Here is a 21579-nt window from a genome sequence, read left to right as displayed (position 1 = left end):
TTTTGGGAGGGGAAGTCAAGAAAAAGAAAGAGACAAAATATATTTTGATCTGCACTGAGTCCATCAGTTCTCTGTCTGGAGGTGGATGGCATTTTTCATCATGAATTCTTTGGTACAGTGGTGAGTCACTGTATTGATTAGAGATACTAAATCTTTCACAGTTGATAATCCTTACAACATTACTATTGCTATGTAAATTGTTCTCTTGTTTCTGCTTATTTCACTTTGCATCAATTCAGATAAATCTTTACAGATTTTTCTGAAACCACTCCCTTCATTGTATCATACAACACAATAGTATTTCATCATAGTAACATACTATAATTTGTTCAGCCATTCCCCAACTAATGGACATCCCCTAAGTTTCCACTTCTTTGATGAAACAAAAGTTACACTACAATGGCTTTTAGAAATATTATAGAAGCTATTGGTTTGGGGGAAATTGACCATTTCCAGCTATGATGAGATTGGACCAGTTATAATGAAGGACAAAGAAATAGTGGTGGAAATGAAAAACAATGCCCAAAACTGACAAATTGTTGCTGTAAAATTGCCTAATTAATTATCAGAAAGCAAGCAGAGACCTTCACCAGGATCTAACAATTTTATAGATTATTGATTCTTCTCCAATGCAGAGTTATTGAAGTTGGAATAACAGCAATAATATCTTTAAAAGTAATAGCTGTTAACTATTGCTATGAAGAAAAAAATTGCTTGTCATATTGAAGACAATAAGCAAACTGGAGTATTAGAAATTAGAAAGAAGTAATTTTTTAAGAAATGAAAATCACTTTTTCATTCAAGGCTATACCAAAATCACACTCACAAGAAGTTATGGTGAGCCTATAGCCAGAAGATTCAGGTAAGAAAATTCATCAGACTGAAAAATATTCACCCAATAGTATTTAGGTGGTTTGTTAATTCCAGTGGGCAAGAAAGTCTTTTATCTGTATTTAGAAGATACTTATTATTTCTTTTTATTTTGACATATTGAGAAGCATAATTGTTCTGGTATTAAAGAATTTCCCAAATGATGATGGAATACCATCACAAAGCCTTGCACCATGCATGCCACATCTCATGAAAAGTTAAGACATTTTTCCAGTGATAAAGATAAATATGCACCAGTATTCTGGGAATTCAAACGTCTTGTTACGTTGAAAACCTGTGGGATGTAATCAAGGCTATATTTCAAAAAATGAACTGTTCATCAAAGGTACCTTTAATACCCAGTGTGATAAAAGGGTGGTTTCATAACAAAGAATTAAATAATGTGTCAAAATCTTGTAAATGCAATATCAAAACATGTAAAAAGTAAGCTATTTCAGCAAAAGGAGGCCATCTTGCTTATTAAGTGTTTCCAAAGCTCTAAAAAATGTAAGTTTATTGTACAAGTCAACAAATTTATTTATTTTACTGTCTCAGTTAATTTACATACCACTCTCTCAAGAAAACAATAAATAATTGTCTCAGAGAGAGCATCAAAGTGAATAAAACAGAATGTAACTAAATAATGGATGTCTAATTTTAGACACTGAGTTTTTTACTATTTCAAGAAATAGAAAGAACATAAGAAATGTTGCTTTTAGTATACTGAGGATTATTATTTCAATGGATTTGTGTTCTTACTGATCTGCATATTCCCTTTCATTGAGTACCCCACGCACACCTTCTTGGTGTAGAGAACTCTTATATCAGCAAATCTGCCACAGATGGTCTACCCAAGATAAGAGGGCCTATTCCTCTAGATCTCTTCATATTTCACAGACACAAATAGAACACACAGGCTGTCCATCAGTAATCCCCTACTCTTACTCCATGACTACCCCATCTTTTCCAGTATCACATTTCCCTGATAAAATCCTTAAGAGCTTCTCGTGCAAAATTCTTAACTGCTAATATGTTCCAGCCTTCCTGTAGCCACTATATGTCATTCCATCTCCTTTAGTTTATCTGAAACTTAAGCTTTTGATGGTACACTGGTTAGATCAATTATGTCAAACTCAAAGGAAATGGGGGCCACTAAACCATATATAAAGATATCCATGGGCCACATATTGACTTAAAACATATATTAATATTATGTTCCTTTGTATTTTTATTTATTTTGTTAAATAGTTCTCAATTGCATTTTAATTTGGTTCAAGCCATTTTGTAGAATACTGCTGGCTTCAAGATTGATGCCTCTGGGTTATTTCATATATATGTATGTATGTATGTATGTATGTATATGCATATATATACACATATATACATATGCATATATGTGTACAGATCTAATTGTTGATCTAGATAGATGATAGACTAGTACTATTGGATGTCCATGCAATTGCCTATCATAGTCTAAGTAATAAATATTCTTTTCCTTTTCTCCTTTATTTTCTTTGTGCCTAATTGGGTTGAACTCTTTTTAGTGACTACAGATATTATTTTTCAAGTTTTGTAATGTTCTTGGACTTGATGCACTCAATATAATGTCATTGACAAATAAATACACTTGGAGGAGCACTTCCATTTGGGCCATTGACTGGAAATCCTCTCTGATAATGCAAACAGCTATGATAAGCATATGTCATATCTTTCATGTTATGCTTCATGTTAATAAAAGGGCTTTAAAGGTTATTTCTGTCCTTCCATCATTAAAAATAAAAAAGTATATTTTACCAATTGACAACAATAGTAAGAATAATGGTAGCACTAATATACAACTTTAAAGTTAACAAAATTGTATATTTAACACATAGAAAAGTAGAAAAGAATTTTATATGTTGTTTAAAATATTCATAGGTTCATTGTTTTTGAGCTGAGATTTGAAAGACCATGTAGTCCAACATCTTTATTTCGCAGAAGAGGAATCTGAGGCCCCAAAAAGTCAAGTAACCTGTCTAAGTTTATACAGGCAGTAAGTAGCACAAGGAGGATTTGAAACTAGTTCCTCTGCCCCTGAATCTAGTGATCTTTTCACTGCACCAAACAATAAGACATTTCTTTCTTAAATTCATACACATAACCTTATTTCTATGAAATAAAAGGTAGAAATAAATCGTTATAACTGTAAACCATCACCAGAATTCTTCTCATTGGCCTGTATCATAAGTCTGCTTAAACAGGTGAAGATTCATTTTTGGATCTAAAGTAGAAAGAGGATACAATCAGTCTATACAAGATTATAGTATGGGGAAGGGAAGGTAACAAGATAGAGAAGGGAAAATCCCAAAGAAGGTTGTGAGTGTGGATGTACAGACATCTGGAAATCAAGACTGGTGAGTTAATGCCTTTACAAATAGAGGTAGGGATATGTTTAGTTTGGCTGCCTAAGAAAAGAGGTGAATTGAAGGAGGGAAATTCCAAAGAAGGGGTACATTTATTATCTGATCATTTAGTTTAGTGATATGTGATAGAGCTTGATATCTATGCTGTACCCAGTTCACAGGAAGGAAACATTACATTTCCATCCTTCATTTTATTATCAAATCATATGTTGCATAAGGGTTTGTGTTAATGTTCTTATTTTAGAGTTTCAGAGGGATGAAACTGGTTTAAGAAATTGTATTTAGGGCTTTGTGTTGCTCTATGGACGACTAAACAAATAAAAGACAATATAACATCATCAGCTAGGTGTTGCAGCACCAAATAGCAAGAGATATCAGGCCATATAACTGGAAGGGACTTAGAGTATGCCCAGTCCAACAACTTCATTTTATATGTGAGGATATTGAAGTCATGTCCAATATAAGGCTACAGAAGTAGGAATCAACAGATAGGTGTGAAGAACCACAATGAAAATCATGTGTTTCAGTGTATGTGCAGGTGAAGTGGGATGGGGATAAGACCATTATTAGAACTATCAAATGAAGGAGTTGGCACTCCCTGGTCTATATATGGGTTAATTTTCCTCTTAGAAAGGGAAGTATTGCTTATATGTGTTATGACTGATGAAAGAGGGTAAATGTTTTCTCTAGATCAGGAGTTTTTAACCCTTTTTATGGGTCATGAATCCCTTTAGTTGCCTGGTGAAACCAATGGACTCCTTTTCAGAATAATGATTTTAAATGCATAGAATAAAATTCATATAATTATAAAGGATACCAATTACACTGAAATATAGTTACAAAAACAAAAAAAAGTTTAGACTCCACTTTAAGAACCCTTGCTGCTCCAGATGATTGAAGGAATTAGATTCTCTAAGAGTGTATTGCACCTGACTTACTATCCTTAATTAGAATAGATGTTCCTCTCCTACTTCTTCACTAATTTTTTTGTGTGTCCAGATACTTCTTCAAACCTCTTCTGTCCTCTCACCACATTTACCCGTCCTCCTGACACACTTAATCGGAATGTTTCACTGAAACTGTCCTGTAGAGTTAAAGCCAGATTCTTGGCTCCCCATAGGGAGATAAAAATATGACATTCAAATAATTTAGTTCCAAGTTGAAAGGTTTTATGATAAATTTCTACTGTAACTTTTCAGATAGGAATAGAATATAAAAAAGAGATTAGTAAACCTAACTGTGACTTCTTCTTGGATTCCTGAAGATGTTTTAACCAACTAAAGATTTAGGTTTGAACCCATGCTGTACCAGCCCTTTCCATTATTATTCAGTCAACAAGTCAAAAAACATTTATTTAATGCCTACTGTGTGCCAGGCACTGTGCTAAATGTTGGAGATAAAAAGAAAGTCAAAACCAGTCTCTATTACTCCTTGTCTGGGCTCTGATCCTTATTACTCTGTCCCTTTGTACCTGCAGTCCAGACTTTTGGGATTTGGATTCTGTTCCTGGCTGCCTACTTATTTTCCTTTATTTGGGTTTTAATCTCTTCAGCTCTGGCAAACAACAGCACACTCCAGTAGGTAAGCCCTTTAGCAACTGTAATTTCTATTATTTGTTACTATATGCTGTTCTGTACCTTTGCAACTAGGTCTCAGCCTCTGCATCCTTTACCTCTTATTTGGGTTCCTGATCTCTCCTTTATAATCTTTTGAGTATTTCCTTATCTTCACTACTCAGTCTGCTTGGTCTTCTTGATTGGTATTGATCCTTTCCCAAAACAGACTTCAAACCTATCAGTTTCCCTCAGATCAATCCCCCATTTTTTACCTTTATTTTCTGAAAGAGGTTCAGTGCTTATGTGGCTCATAAAAGAAGCTGCTCCTTAGAAGTGATAATTAGCATAGGGACTCTTAACCTAGATCCATTGATAGAATTCAGGAGACCTGTGACCTTGGTTGGGAAACCACTTCCATTTGTTTCAGGGAGATTTATTTCCTTTGGAATCCCCCACATTACATGCATTTAAAACCATGATTCTCAGAAAGGATTTCATTAGAATTCTCTGCCAAATGGGTCCATAACACAAAAACAGCTAAGGACCCATGCCCAAGAGACAATGGAGTACGGTGAAAAGAGTACTGAACTTGTATTCAGGAAAGCAATAAGTTCAAATCCACCACTGTTAGCTCTATGCTTCCTCTTTATGTCATTTTGGGTAAGCCTCTCTGTGTCCTCTTGAGTTAGATCATAGTAATAGTATATGTGGTGCTCACATCAAAAGTTTATTGATATGAAAGCCTTTTATAGATTATGACATTTTATAGATTGTGACAAATGTGAATCATTTATGCTGAATACCACAAGCATGGGGTAAAGGGAGGAATATCAATAACTCTGCATGAACTAAGCTAAAACCATGTCCAGCAATCACAAATGTCAATAGTTTTGATTATTCCAGATGAGAAACCTCAAGGAAGTCAAGGCACAGGTGTCTGAAATCCTTGAAATAGCTTCATTAAGTGCAACCAAAGCTGTTTATTAGATACCTCCCCTGCCTGAGAAATGATGATTCTATATCAATTAGTGGCAGGGAAGGGTCTAATGATAGTTATGTGATCCTTACTCAGTTTTGAGGAGGAAGTTTTCTTTTTCTTTTCCTTGATGTTGTTTTATTTGCAGAGAGGTTAAGGAGATACCCTACAATTCCATAACTAGGATAATAAGTAAGACTTTGTACTGTAAAAAGTTCCACTTATTTTCCTCAGCAATATGTTTATAATATTATGATGTTAATACATAATATTATAATTATATGATACATCACTATCAATAAAAATTTATTAAACAGCTATTGTAGAGAAATACAAAAATGAGAAAGTTCTTGACTTCAAGAAACTTTTTCATTCTGAAGCATGCCTTTTCTTTTTATGTCTGGGAAGAATATAGCCCTAAGGTATGGGAGATTGTCCTTGTCTTATCTGTGGGTGGTAGGATAGAATTGGGTCACTAGTCTAAGATGGTCAAATTGTTAAAGAGCAGTAACTGCTAACAAAAACTGATTATAAATATGATGATTAGATATTTGTCTGAGAGTATGGTTCTAAGGCACTCCAAGCCTCTACTATAAATGAAAAAAGTACTCTCTAGTCCTTGCTGACCTCCATGGCTGTGACTTTTCCTAGTCTAGGACTCCACACAATCCATTAGCCCTGAAAGAATGCTTGAACTCAAGACTAATCACTTGTAACTCACTCTCTCAAGTCACAGTTCAAGCATTAGAATGAACAGTAATCATCTTTTACCAGTTCAAATACTAGTATGGTTAATTGAGGGGGAAAAACACACAAATTTAAGAATCCAAATCAGAAAGAAAATCCCCTTAGTTTGAAATAGAGAACACATTTCAAAATTAGCAATCAAGTGGTTTATCAAGTGTGCTATAATATGAATCCTGATTTTTGAAATATTAAGAAAATACAGTTTGTTTATTATAATTTCTTTTATTTTTATACATGCATATAAAGTTCACTGCTTTAGCAAGGTAATCTTCCTGTACCTCTTGATTTTTTCCTGAAGGTTTTTCAGTCTCCAAGAATGAAAACTTTCTCCTTATTTTATAATGCTAATTTTCCAAAGAATCTAAATGATTGATAGTTTTAGGGAATTAAGTCATGTCACCAAAAAAAATTATTTTTGTTAATTCTAATAACATTATTTAATATAGCAAATGTATTGATATACCAATTAGAAAAATAATTTATGAAGGAATATACTATTTTATGATAATTTTCAACAATGTTACTTTTATATATATTTTTAGTAATTTAAAATTGAATAAAATTATTATATAATAAAATAAACAATATATAAATGTATAAATATATGATATATTATGCTATATATAAATATTTTATTTATTATATATAAATATGTTATATAAATATAATAAATATGTGTATATAATATAAAATAACATAAAAACAAAAAACAAAATAAAATTACACAAATAAAAAACAAAATATAATACAAGAATGTATAATTCATAATTCAGTGAACAGAAAGCCCTCACTAAATATCAGATGCTTTCAAAAACAAATATTTTTAGAATAATCTAGCACTATCCTTACTGCTAATAATAAACACTATGAATAATGATACAACTCCAGTTCAGTGAATAGAATCATGGTCAGGGATGGAAGTAATGAGGAAACCTGAAGAATTCAAATAATAGCAGTGATGATGATGATGGTGGTGGTGGTGGTGGTGATGGTAGTGGTGCTCGTGGTGATTGATAGCATTTCTCTATCCCTTAAAAATTTGAAAAAACACTTTACCTGAATAATGTCATGAGCATCAAACCTGATAATGGATAATCAAATGAGCTTTTTAAACTATGTTAAAGGCAAGAAGGACAAAAGATTGATCTTTATTGATTGAAGCAAATGGGATGACAATAGATGGGAAGCAAAATATTTTGCTATTCAACTCTTATTTGCTTCTTTCTTTCTTCTTGCTTCTGAGGATGATCTTTGGATTCAGGTGGGGTGTGGGAGACTGAGCAAAGAACAAAAAAATTGTTGGTGGAGAATTGAAACCTAAGACCTAAACCTAAGAGAGATAATAAAAGAATGTTCACAATGAGTTCAGTTCACCAGATCTGTGTAAACCTAATATCAGTAGATTTAAAGAACTGGCAGATGTGATTGCTGACCTGCTTATATACAACATTCAAAAATCATAGAGAATGGGAGATATTCCTATAGAAGATCAGATAGGAAGAAAGCTCCTAATTTTCAAAAGGAAGAATGAGGAGTCTATGAAATGTGGGCCAGTAAGTCTGATTTCAATTCCTAGAAGAATTAAAGAAAGTGTTATTATAACAATATAAACAGTTAGAAAGGGAAGTAATTATTTTTAAGATCTAGTATGGCTTCAGTGTGAAAAAACTCACATCACATTGATCATATTTCCTTTGACCTCAGGGTATTGCACAAAGAGGATATGCAGTGCTATATACACATTATATATATATATATATAATATATATTATATATATATAATACATATATACATATATATAAACCAGAATGTTATTTATTGATTGATTTACTTATTTTAGTTTTCAACATTCACTTTTATAAAATTTTGTGTTTTAAATTTTCTCTCCCTCCTATCCCTTCCCCCTCCTCAAGATGGCATGCAATCTGATATAGGTAATACATGTACAATCATATTAAACATTTTTCCACGTTAGTCATGTTGTAAAGAAGAATTAGAACCAAAGGGAAAACCATGAGAAAGAGAAAAAAAGAGAAAATAGTATGCTTCAATTTGTATTCAGACTCCATAGCTCTTTCTCTGGATGTGGGTAGCATTTTCCATCAAGAGTCTTTTGGAATTGTCTTAGATCATTGCATTTCTGAGAAAAGCTAAATCTTTCAAAATTGGTCATCTGATGATGTTATTGTAGCTGTGTACAATGTTTTCCTGGTTCTGCTTACTTCACTCAGCATCAATTCATGTAAGTCTTTTCAGGTTTTTCTGAAGTCCACCTGCTCATCATTTCTTTTGGAACAACAATATTCAATTACATTCATATACCACAACTTGTTCAGCCATTCCTCAATTGATGGACACCCCCTCAATTTCCAATTCTTGGCCACCACAAAAAGAGCCGCTATAATTTTTTTTTTTTGTAAATGTCAGTCCATTTCTCACTTTTATAATCTCTTTGGGATACAGACCTAGAAATGGTATTGCTGGATCAAAGGGTATGCACAGTTCTATAGCCCTTTAGGCATAGTTCCAAATTGCTCTCCAGAATGTCAACCAGAATTTTTAAAAGTCTCTCGTGAAATCTTTGTGGGAAAAGATTGAGTAAGCTAGAATATGACACAATTATTTGAATTCAGAGACAATTGAATAACTGAACACACAAAAGGAAAGTTTTCATAAGACCATTGTGAACCTGGAAGGCAGTCACTAGTGGAGTGTGTGCCAGTAATTTGTTCTTGGTCCTCTGCAGTTTAACATTTTTGTTAACTCTTTGTATGACCTGGACACTTTGTTTAATAAATCTGAAGTAGAAAAATGAAGCAAGATTAAAAAAAGTTTGACAGACTCAAAAAGAATTTTAGGATTTTACAACAACAAAAACAATTTCTAATCAGAACTTCAGGTCTTTATGTGGAGATTGAGAATGGTGTAGGACCTCCAACTAAACTGCCAAGCATTCAAACTCTATTGCACAGAGTGTAACTAAAATGGGCTGGCCGTGGTGTTCAAATGCCAAATGTACCCTTGTCTAAAAGACTATTTTATGGAGAACTCACACAGGATAAGTGCTCCCATGATGGTCATAAGAAGCAATACACAGACATCTCAAGGTTTCTCTTAAGAACCTTGAATTGATTGTGTGAGGTGGGAGACACTAGCATAGGACTGCCAAGCACGTCATGCCTTTATCAGAGAAGGTGCTGTGCTCTATGTGCAAAGCAGAATTGAAGTAGCTCAAAAGAAATACAAGATGCACAAATTTAGAGAATACACCTCAAATGATCGCATTGATTCTTTATGCCCAACCTGTGGTAGACTATTCTGAGCTCATATTTGTCAGATTAGCCACAGTCAGATACACTGTAACTTGACTCTAGCAAAGTGATGTCATTTTGGTTCTCTTCGATAATGGAGGATAACAAACATTAACCAGTCCCCGGAGGTAGCTTTACTGCATACGTTGGTGAACTGTTCACAAGAAAACTCAGAAAAAAAGGTTAATGTTAACTTAATAACTGTATTACTCAGAAAGTTATATTTTTTCTTTTTTTTCCTTTCCTGCCTGTCATTTATTCTATTCTCTCTTTTGACCCTGTCCCTCCTCAGAAATGTTTGCTTCTGATTAGCCCCTCCCCCAATCTGCCCTCCCTTCTATTATCCCTTTCCCCCCTATTTTCCTGTAGGGTAAGATAGATTTCTGTACCTAATTGAGTGTGGATGTTATTCCCTCCTTAAGTCAAATCTGATGAGAATAAGATTCACTCATTCCCTCTCACCTTCCCCCACTTCCCCTCCACTTTAAAAGCTTTTTCTTGTTTGTTGTCTGTGAGATAATTTACCCCATTCTACCTCTCCCTTTCTCCTTCTCCCAGTATAATCTCTATCATCCCTTCTTTTATTTTTTAGATATCACCCCTTCATCTTTAACTCACTCTGTGCCCTTTATCTATCCGTCCATCAGTATGATTTTTTTCCCTCCAACTACCCTAATGCTGACAAAGGTCTCATGAGTTACAAATATCATCTTTCCATGTAAGAATGTAAACAGTTCAACTTTAATAAGAGCCTTATAATTGTTCTTTCCTATTTACCTTTTCATACTTCTCTTGAGTCTTATATTTGAAAGACAAATTTTCTATTCAGCTCTGGTCTTTTCATCAAGAATGCTTTAAAGTCCTCTATTTCACTGAATATCCCTCTTTATGCCTGAAGTACTATACTCATTTTTGTTGGGTAGGTGATTCTTGGTTGTAATTGTATCTCCATTGCCCTCTGGAATATTATATTCCAAGCCCTCCTGTCCCTTAATGAAGAAGCTGCTAATCTTGTGTTATCCTGATTGTGTTTCCACAATACTTGAATTATTTCTTTCTGGCTGCTTGTAATATTTTCTCCTTGACCTGGACATTCTGGAATTTGGCTATAATTCCTAGGAGTTTTCCTTTGGGGACCTCTTTCAGGAGGTGATCAGGGGATTCTTTCCATTTCTATTTTATTCTCTTGTTCTAGAATATCAGGACAGTTTTCCTTGATAATTCCTTGAAACATGATGTCTAGGCTCTTTTTTTGATCATGGTTTTCAGATAGTCCAATAATTTTTAAATTATCTCTCCTGGATCTATTTTCCAGGTCAGTTGTTTTTCTAATCAGATATTTCACATTGTTTTCTATTTTTTTCATTCTTTTGGATTTGTTTTACGATGTCTTGATTTCTCATAAAGTCACTAGCTTCTATTTGCTCCATTCTAATTTTTAAGGAAGTATTTTCTTCAGTGAGCTTTTGGACTTCCTTTTCCATTTGACCAATTCTGCTTCTTAAGGCATTCTTCTCCTCATTGGCTTTTTGAACATCTTTTGCCATTTGGGTTAGTCTATTTTTTAAGCTATTATTTTCTTCAGTATTTTTTTGGGTCTCCTTTAACAAGCTGTTGACTTGTTTTTCGTGATATTCTTGCATCACTCTGATTTCTCTTCCAAGTTTTTCCTCTACTCTTACTTGCTTCTTAGAATCCTTTTTGAGGTCTTCTGTGGCCTGGGACTGATTCATATTCTTCTTGGAGGCTTTGGATGTAGGAGCTTTGACTTTGTTGTCTTCTTCTGGTTGTGTTTTGATCTTCTTTGTCACCAAAGTAAGATTCTATGGTCTGACTTTTTTTTTTTACACAGTTTGCTCGTGATCCCAGCCCATTACTTGAGTTTTAAACTCTTTGTTAAGGTAGGGGTCTGCTTCCAGTGTGGAGAAAGTACTGTCCCAAGCTTCAGGGGTTTTTTTGCAGCTGTTTTCAGAGATACTTCTAGGGACCTGTAAATTTTCAATTCTTCCAAGGTGGTATGATCAAGGGCAAGGTGTTTACGCCTTTCCTTGCATGGGCTCTGGTCTATGAATGACCACAAGTACTCTTTTCTGCCTTGGAACTGTGAGAAGGATTCCCTCTCCACTGCCACTCCACCATGCCAATGCTCCTCCTTGCCCCAGGACCGCCACCCAGATCCAAGCATAGGCAAAGCAAGACAATCCTGCCTCAGCACCAGAAAAGAGATCCTTACAATCCTCCTCTGATTAGCAGCTTGATCCCTACTGCATCTGTGGGCCTAGAGCTCCAGAAGTAGCTGCTGCCCCATGGCTGTGCCAAGACTGGGGCCTGACCGACTCTCACTGTGGTCAGACACACCTTTCCTACTGACCTTTTAAGTTGTCTTCGGTGGTTGTGGTTGAGAAATCTGCAAACCGCCACAGCTACCCATGATTCAGTCCTCTGAGGCCTGCTCCAGGTTTGCTGAGGCCCTGTTTTTGCCTGCACAGCCCATGCTGAACTGTGTTCCTCTCCCAGCCCAGCACAACTGACCTTTCCAATTAACCATCCAGGTAGTCTTGGGCTGGAAATTTGTTTTACTCTCTCTTTTTCTGGGTTCTGCTTCTCTAGAATTTGTTTAGAGCTATTTTTTACAGGTATTTGGAGGGGTTTTTGAGAGAGCTCAAGCAAGTCACTGCTTTTACTCTGCCATCTTGGCTCTGCCTCCCTGAAAGTTATATAATTTAAACAGCAACAAGAAGGAAGAACAACAATCAGATCCCTTTTCAAGTAAGGTTTGACATTCATTCATTCATGTTTCTACTATGCAGAGTCAACAAGCTTTTATTAAGCATTGATTATGTGCTGGCTACTGTGCCATGATTTGGGGAAATAAAGATTAAATCATCAAGGAAATGCATGATTAAGGATAAAAGGGGGTAGGTAGATGTGTTGGGAATATAAGAGAACACATGACCTCCATTCTTTCTAAAGGTGAAATCCTCATTTCTCTGTCATTCTTCTTGATATCTTAGAGATAGCTGAGTGATATAATGGATATAGCACTGGCCTTGCATTCATGAAGACCTGAGTTGGAATACTACCTTACTCTCTTACTAGCTATGTGACTCTGGACCTGCCATTTAACCTCTCTAATCTTGTTCCCTCATTTGTAAAATGGCAATACAAGCACAAGTAGTAGTAGTAGTAGTAGAAGTCATAGTTGTACTTCCCTTTCTATGCTACACTACTACTAACTAGCATCTACCTTACATACAGGTAATGACCAAAGCAAGATTATTATGATAAATATGTATATTGTATCAAGAGATGGCTGCTGAGGGCTCCATATTCATTTATATTAGCCAGTCCTATTTCCCTACACACTCACTTTCCTACCTTTAATTGAGAGATGATTCCAGTTTCCACGTCTGTCTTTAACACATTAGGAATAACTGAAAAAATTTTAAATTTATTACAAATACAATGCAAACAGAATTTATCAATTGGGCTTTGAATTTGAACTATCTATTACTCTTTGTTACTATTTAGTTTAGTCATTTCAGTTGTGTCCAACTCTTTGTGACCCTATTTGGGTTGTTTCTTTTTTTTTTCTTTTTTTTTTTTTTTTTACAAAAGTATTAGTGTGGTTTGTCATTTCCTTCACCAGCTCGTTTTACAGATGAGGAAACTGAGGCAAACAGGGTTAAGTGACTTAAGCCAATCATAATAATCTTGCCTCAGTCACTACCTGTGAGTTAGATGCTAGTAATAGTAGTTGTAGTTGTCATAGTAGTATTTCCCTTCTAAGAGAAACACAGCTAGTCTGTGTCTGAGGCCAGATTTGAACTCAAAAAGATGAGTCTTCCTGACTCCAGGCCTAGCGCTCTATCCATTTTTTCCTTGTCTTTTCTTCACTCTCCCTGCAGATCAGCTTCCAGGTATCCACTGCCATTTTGCCTCTTTGCTATTTCTTAGGCTACTCACTATGCATCTTTTTTTTTACTGGTTTGTAATCAATAATAATTAACCTATTAATATCCAGACAGCCTGCTATTGAGAGGGATTTACCACACAACAATTAAATAAATGTTAGAGAAAACTTTCAATTTATATGTAAGTAAAAATATTTTCTAAGCTAGCAATGAAGTTCAAGAAATATATATTTTATCTACTCTAGCATTCAAAGAATCATAGTTTCTTAAAACTGCAAGGGACTTTAGACATCTTCTAGTCTAATGCACTCATTTTACAAATCAAGAAACTGAGACTCAGAAAGGTTATTATTGCATAAATATTTCCATCAAGCTCATATAGTTAGTAAATGACTAATCTCTGATTCAGACTTGGGTCCTCTGACTTCAGAGGGCTTTCTACAACAAATTTCTTATTCAGATAAAATGGGTTCACATGTAGATACAATGTGGTCATAATTTAGAGTCATCTTCCAAAGGTCTATAGCAGAGTGAAAGACTCATTATCATCCTAAGAAAGTGGAAGATAAATGTTGGGCTATTTACCATAACATCTGGGAAATATTCACAAAATTAAAGATGGCTTGTGGACTAGGATTACTAGTTTGACCTCTGTGGGTTGAGTAAAGATTGATCACATCCAATCTACTCTAATCCAATCCAATTCCATTCAATCTAATGTAATCCAACAGAATTTATTTAGTGCTTAGTCTGTATAAAGTGGACTGGGTCAATGAGATGGCACTGGAGATAGAGTACAAGCCTGAAGTCAAGGAAGACTCATCTTCATGAGTTCAAGTCTGACTTCAGACACTTTCAAGCTTGTGACCTGAAGCAAATCACTTAATCCTGTTTGTCTCAGTTCCTCATCTATAAAATGATCTGGAAAAGAAAATGACAAACCACTCCAGTATCTTTGTCAAGAAAATCCCAAATTGGGTTATGAAGAGTTGGAAACAACTGAAACAACTAACAACTACAAAAATGTATAAAGCATTGTGCTAGCTAAGTTCTAGGAATACAAAAATGAAAGAAAAAAATAGTCTCTACTCTCAAGAAGCATACATTCTAAGTGAGGGGACATCAAAGTGCAAAATGATGGAAAGAAACTTGGCTTTAGAGTCAGGAAGACCAGGGTTAATACTTTACCTCTGACACATAGTAGGTGTGTGTCACAAGGCAAATCATTTAACCACTGTGTGCCTCAGTATCCTGAACTATAAAATGATAATAAAAATATATACCTTGCAGGGTTGTTGTGAGGATAAAATATTTGTAAGGCATTTAGTGCAGTGTCTAAGATGTAGGTAGTATATAAATTCTAGTTATTATTATTGTTGTTGTTGTTGCTACCTAATCATTAAGTTCTGTAGGCAGTTTTTTATATGTATAATTGTGTAATTCTTTCCAATATGCATTTTTAGAGGGAGCTACCTCATCAGAAATTCCTGGTTCTATTGAAATCACAGTCTCAGGGGGAAAAAACAGATATTTTCATCCAGTGATGAAATTCTTTGATAAAAGCTAACCATGTAGAGAGCAAAAGAAGAAATCAGTATTTTTTTGGGGGGGGTTGGGCAATGGAGTCTAAGTGACAGGGTCACACAGCTAGTAAGTGTTATGTGTCTGAGGCCGGATTTGAGCTCAGCTCTTCCTGAATCCAGGGCTATCCACAGGTTCTATCCACTGAGCCACCTTGCTGCTCCCAAGAAACCAGTATAAAGCCAATGTGTATTCCCAGAGAAATAAATTATAAACTCCTCAGAGGACAGTGACTGAATCATATTTATATTAGTGTTATCCTGAACATCTAACACAGTATTTTCCACAGAGTAGGAGCTATATGAATATTTGCTGGAAAAATAAATGGATATGGATACAATGAAAGGTATTTATTCTTCCCAAATTACAAAGCTGGTAAATGACTAGAAATTAATTGCAAGACAATTTGAAGCATGCAATGACACTACCTTATTCAGTGGTCATACTTTTGGTAACCTGAACCATTTGGGGATAAAGCCATAAAACTGAAGCTAAGTAAAAATGGTTTCTAAGTGCCATGAAGACTTGCTAGCCCAAAGTTGAAATACTTTAAACCCAGGAGAAAAATTATCTCCATACCTCCAGAAGCATTGATTAGGTATTATGTGTGAAATTAAGCCTTCTGACTAAAGAATCTTGGTCTTCAGATTCCCTCTGAAAACTTCTACCTAAGGGGTAAGAGAGTGCTGGAAGTGGACACACTGAAAAATGACAGCTGAGAAAGTAGGGGGCAGAAATAAGTAAAATGGTTCCTATCTACTACCAAAGTAGATAGTAAATAAGTAAGATAGTTCCTATCTACTTTGGTAGTCCCTAAATAAGGAGTTCTTAGTTTGGGAGTTTTGGATAGATAACAGGAGGTCCATGAGCTTGAAGAGGGAAAATGACTATTTACAGTCATCACTAACTGAAATTTAGTATTTCCTTCAATTATTTAAAAAATATAATTTCTAGAATGAATCCATAGGCTTCACCAGACTGTCAATTGGGTCTCTGACACAAGGAAACATTCAAAAGATGTGTCCTAAGTCTTCTATTACATTCCTGATTCTTAATGTTTTCTCCATTTTTAAAATAGCTAGTATTTACTGATATGTGGACATAGGGCATATCCTGGAAAAATCTTGGAAGGCAATTTGATTCCTGTTTGTAGGACAGAGCCATGGACAGTAGGGCTTCATAAATGCTTCTTCAATCAAATTGAGCTGAATTAGTGATAACTAAATCAACAAAAGATGAAACCAATCAGTCAACTAGCATTTATTAAACATCTATATGTCAGATATTGTGCTAAGCACTGGATATACAAAGAAAGAAAACAAAACAAAACAAATGGTCTTAGATCTCAAGGAGCTCATAGTTTAATGATGCAGAAAATATGCAAACAACTACATACAAACAGGATATAGACTATATATATGATATAGATTTAGATGATATAAATATAGGGATAGGTGTAGATATAGGATGAATTGAAAGTAGTCTCAGAGGGAAAGCACTAAGATTAAGGACTGGAAAAGCCTTCTTACAGAAAGTATAACTAGTTGAGACTTGAAAGAAACCAGCAGTGATGCTAAAAGGTAGAAATGAGGGATGAGACTATTTCAGGTATGGGTGATAGCTAGTGAAAGTAAGTGTACTCTGCTTAATAAAGAAGGGAAATATGTAACATATTGCAGAAATACTCTCATTAACAAATTGGAAAGTGCACAATGCTTAAAGGTTTTAAACTTAAGTCATCTGGAAATTTCACAAATCCAGGAGTATATGTCAATCCTCAATAATGTTAAACAAATATGATACTAGAGCATATATTTGTTTAAGTTCCCTAGAGGTCACATATGATAATGGTAGTTCTGATGCACCATTAGCAGGGTATGTGTGCTTGGCTAAGGTGAGAGGTATATATATATATATATAGATAGATAGATAGATAGATAGATAGATAGATAGATAGATAGATAGATTTGTCACCAAACAGAATTTCCGTCTAGGCAAAGCTAGTGTTTTTTTTTTTCCTAGAAAAATTCTTGCATTAGCCTCTAAAGCTCTGACTAAATCTGCAAACCAGTCCTATTTCCAATCAGGATAAGGGACAGCCACCTGAAATTTACTCACTGGTTGAGTGAGAAGTAAGAGAAAATACCTAATCACCACTAACTGACCTGTAATTAGACAAGGGGGAGAAGACTAGAACAAGCCATTGCTATCCACTTCTTATAAGTAAAAATCATATGGTAAAATCAGGAGTTCATACAGTCATTCTCTCAATTGTGTGAGAACTCTCGTACATAAGCAAAGGTTGTCTTTGTTGAAATTGTGTAATCCATTAGAATTCTGAATCAGACACTTAAAAAAAAAGCCCAGTAGAAGTCTACTACATGCAGATTTCTAATAAGATCATATATGTAACAATTGAGAAACACAGAGTTCATTAAAAAAATCCTAATTTTTTCACTTCACCTTATTTATCTTTGTTTTTCAGTCTCCAGTAGGTGCTCACACTTATGTCTCATATAATCATCCAACTTGACTTGCCTCTAGCTAGAGTATATTAATAATCACAAAAATCTACATAAATAATTCATATAAAAATCATATAACTGTAAGGTACCAGAGAGATCAGCTAGATCAAACATCTCATTGACCAACTGAGGAACTGTAGCTGGAAAGTGATTTATTCTAGGTCACGCAGATAAAGTAGTAAGGACAATAATCATTTTCTTCTGGACTAAGGCTTTTACCATTATATCACTCTTCCTATCATGTTGCTGTAGTACAATTTTACATTAATTTTACAATCTGAGTAACCAATACAATGGATGTAAGTTACCCAAAGAAACATTAAACAACAGCAAATGCTTTAGTATAGTTAAATAATTTTGATATTGTGCATGATAATACAGCACTATTCATATAAATCAAATTATTTTACCTGTTCTTTGACTGATGCAAGAATGGCAGAGGTTGTCTCAGTTTCAGATCCATCTCCATTGGATGTATTCAACACAGGGCTCAGGGAACTAGTTTTTTCCGAAGATGAAGGCTGGTCTGGAACAGGCATAGCTCCTACAATTAAAAATTAAAATTTATTCAGTGATTATTATTAAAAGAAAAAAGGCAAATTAATTTTAGAAAAGCATCATTTTACCAGTAAGTTTTAATTGTTGTCCTAGGGGAGAATGAAAGCTGGATGACAAATAAAGAACACATTAAGGACTGAGCAAAGACATAGAATGGATTCTCTTTCATCAAGCCTACCCACAAGTTTCATCTCACATGCTTATTATTTGTTTATTTCTCAAGGTTGGTATGTATTTGTGGCAGGAGAAGGGGAGTGAAGAAAGTAAAAAGTGAATGGCAAAGGAAAAGATGGAGCAAAAATGGGGGGAAAGGAAAAGTAGAGTAAAGAAGGAGGAAAGTGAGTAGAAATAATAAGGAAAAGAGACATTTCCATACACTAAAAAATTTAAAATTGCAAGAGGAAAAAGAACTAGAGTATAACTATAATCCCATCCTATCTCAAGCCCTAACTAAAGAGTTGTTAGTTGGTCTTGAACTGGAAGAGTTATCTGTAATACTTATTTACATCGACTAAGCTCAGACAGATGATTCAAAGATGATCACCACATCAATAACTACTCCTTTGGTATATGTTAAAATATGATTAATTTCATTTTGTGATGTTATTCAGAATGTGTCATGCATAGCACATTCTGATTCTTTTCTTCAATAAAATATTCATGAGATATAGTTATGAGACTTCTCTGTAATCTAAAGGTTACTAGCCTCTCTTATTCCTTATACCTGTTCCATAATTTCAATGTATTTCTTAACATCATAATCTATTTTCTCCTTTGCATAGAAGTCACTGAGTAGCAAAGTATATGATAATTTAATTTGGTGAGCTGTATCTGTTATTCTGGTGAGGGAAGCTTCTATAAAGTGTAGCAGCATTCAAACTGACCTACCTCCAGATGTGTCTCCCACTTGAGTTTTCACCTGTAATGACTAAGTCTATACTCTAAAAGAAATGTGACCCCTTTTAGGTCAATCATGGAGGCCTTGTGTCATGCTAACAAATTTGGATTTTATCTTAGAGGCAATAAGAAAATGATCAAAGATTGTTTAATGGAAGAGAAATTTGGTTAGATGCAATAACCAAATACAATGACCAAAAACTATTCCAGATGATCATAATGAAAGATGCTACTCATTTCCTGTCAGAGATGGACTCAAGGTGAAGACTGAGACATATTTTGTTTGGACATGACCAATGCAGAAATTTGTTTTGTTTGTCCATAAATATTTGTTACAAGGGTTTTCTTTCTCTTTCTTTTCAATGAAGGAAGGAGACAAATGGGAAAGAAAATAGATTTTTGCTAATTGAAAAAAAAATTAATTTGAAATCAAGAGAAAAAATAGACATTGTAAAAAGAAACAGAAGTTAGTAACTAGGAAGTTAGCCAAGAACACTAAAGCCTACGGGAGCAGGGAGGAACAAAAATCAAAACACAGGCTGAGTCAAAAATAGGACAAAATATGAGAAGCTACCCCAAAATAGAAAAGGTAATGGAAATACCAGTTACTGATATTTCCAAGGGATAGCATGATGTAGTAGAACTCCACTAGATTTGGAATAAGACAACCTGGCTTCAAATCCCAGCTTTTCTGCTTAATAACTGTAAGACTATTGCAAGGCAATGAATGAAGCTTTCTGTGTCCCAACTGGCAAACCTATAAAATAAAAACTTTGAACTAAGTGATCTAAGATTGCTGCTTATTCTAAATTCTATTATCTTAAGTATATAAAAAAACTCAGTAATTCATAGTAAAGATGGCCATAAGACTGAGAGCTAACCACTTTTTCTTTTTGAAAGAACCCAATCATGACTCCGTATTTACACTAGCATCTTATTCAAGCTATCAATGAACAAATATTTATTTAGTTCCTGCTGTGTGTCAAGCACTGGGGATAATACAGAACTAAAAATGAAGTATGCCTATCCTCAAGAAGATTACATTCTACTAGGGAAGACAAATAGAAATAAGTTTTATATAAAATAAATGAACAGTATATTTATGGAGAAAAAGACATCAAAAGCTGAGATGATCAGAAAGGACTTCATTTAGATACGGGAGTGGAGAACCTATGCCCTCAAGGCCAAATGTGGCCCCCTAAGTGTGACTTTTTGGCTGAACCCAAACTTCACAGAACAAATTTGTTTTGGATTCAGTCAAAGGGACACACTTGAGGACCTAGAAGGCACAGCTTCTATACCCCTGATTTAGACAATGGTGTTTGAGCATATGCTTGAAGGAAATAAGGTGTTTGAAAAGGTTACGGGCAAGGTAGAAGTGTATTCTAGGAATAAAGGAGAGTCAGTACAATGCATTGGAGATGGAATTCCCTGTGTTAGGATGCAAGAAAGTCATTCTGGTTGGAGTGTAGCATGTATAAAGGGGAGTAGCATATAACAGATTGGAAAGGTAGGTTGGGGTAAAGTTGAGGAATTCAAAAGTCAAATAATGGGCCTCTAATTTGAGCCTAGAGGCAATAAGGAGTTTATTGAGTAGGGGAGTAACATGGTTAGACCCTGCACTTTAGGAGGATCTCTTTGAAAATATTATATACAAAAAAATCAAGAAGGGAGAGACCTGAGCCATGGAGATAAACTAGTAAGCTATTGCAATAGTCTAGGTGAGATGTGAAGGAGAATACCTAATGGGATAGTGCTTGTCTTGGTTCTCGTTCCAACTCTATGGTTAATTTGAGACAAAGTTCTTCCTTGCTTCCACAAAATATTATGGGGACTGGAGTCATCCCTGAACCTGAATCCCTATGGCAGAGTCCTCATTTCATATTACGAGACTTCCCTAGGACTAGCCTGGCTGGATTTAGAACTACTATTTTTCGCTAGATTTTTATATCCCATACTTTTGCTAAAAGATCTGCTTGTACACTGGTAGACATCCCTGCCTAGACCTAAATTTTCTGCCTCTTGCCATACTTTTTCAACAGCTGGCTTTAATCATGAAAATTATATATAGACATCTTCCTGATGTCTTTTTATGGACTTTCCCATCCATAAAAGGTACAATTGTCCATATCTTGTCTGACTTCCTCTTACTGCTAGTACCAGGGACCTTCACTAATCACTTTCCCTGATAAGTCTTTCTAGTCTCTAGGTCTAATCTCTCTAATCTTCAGTCTGGTCCAT

At 34.9% G+C, this 21579-nt stretch overlaps 1 protein-coding gene across 1 annotated transcript in view; it reads right to left on the bottom strand.

The window, feature by feature from the left end:
• The window catches only part of CTNND2 (catenin delta 2), a 912708-nt gene extending 894286 nt beyond the window's left edge, over positions 1 to 18422 (bottom strand). Inside the window, exon 1 of the mRNA XM_027869022.1 lies at positions 18294 to 18422. Coding sequence (XP_027724823.1) covers positions 18294 to 18422 — 129 coding nt within the window. The remainder of the gene's footprint in view (positions 1 to 18293) is intronic.
• Between the last annotated feature and the right edge of the window lie 3157 nt (positions 18423 to 21579).

The sequence above is a fragment of the Vombatus ursinus genome, unplaced genomic scaffold (genome assembly GCF_900497805.2).
Source record: "Vombatus ursinus unplaced genomic scaffold, bare-nosed wombat genome assembly UNPS02014791.1, whole genome shotgun sequence".
Taxonomy (NCBI): domain Eukaryota; kingdom Metazoa; phylum Chordata; class Mammalia; order Diprotodontia; family Vombatidae; genus Vombatus; species Vombatus ursinus.
This window is presented reverse-complemented; position numbering and strand designations above follow the sequence as displayed.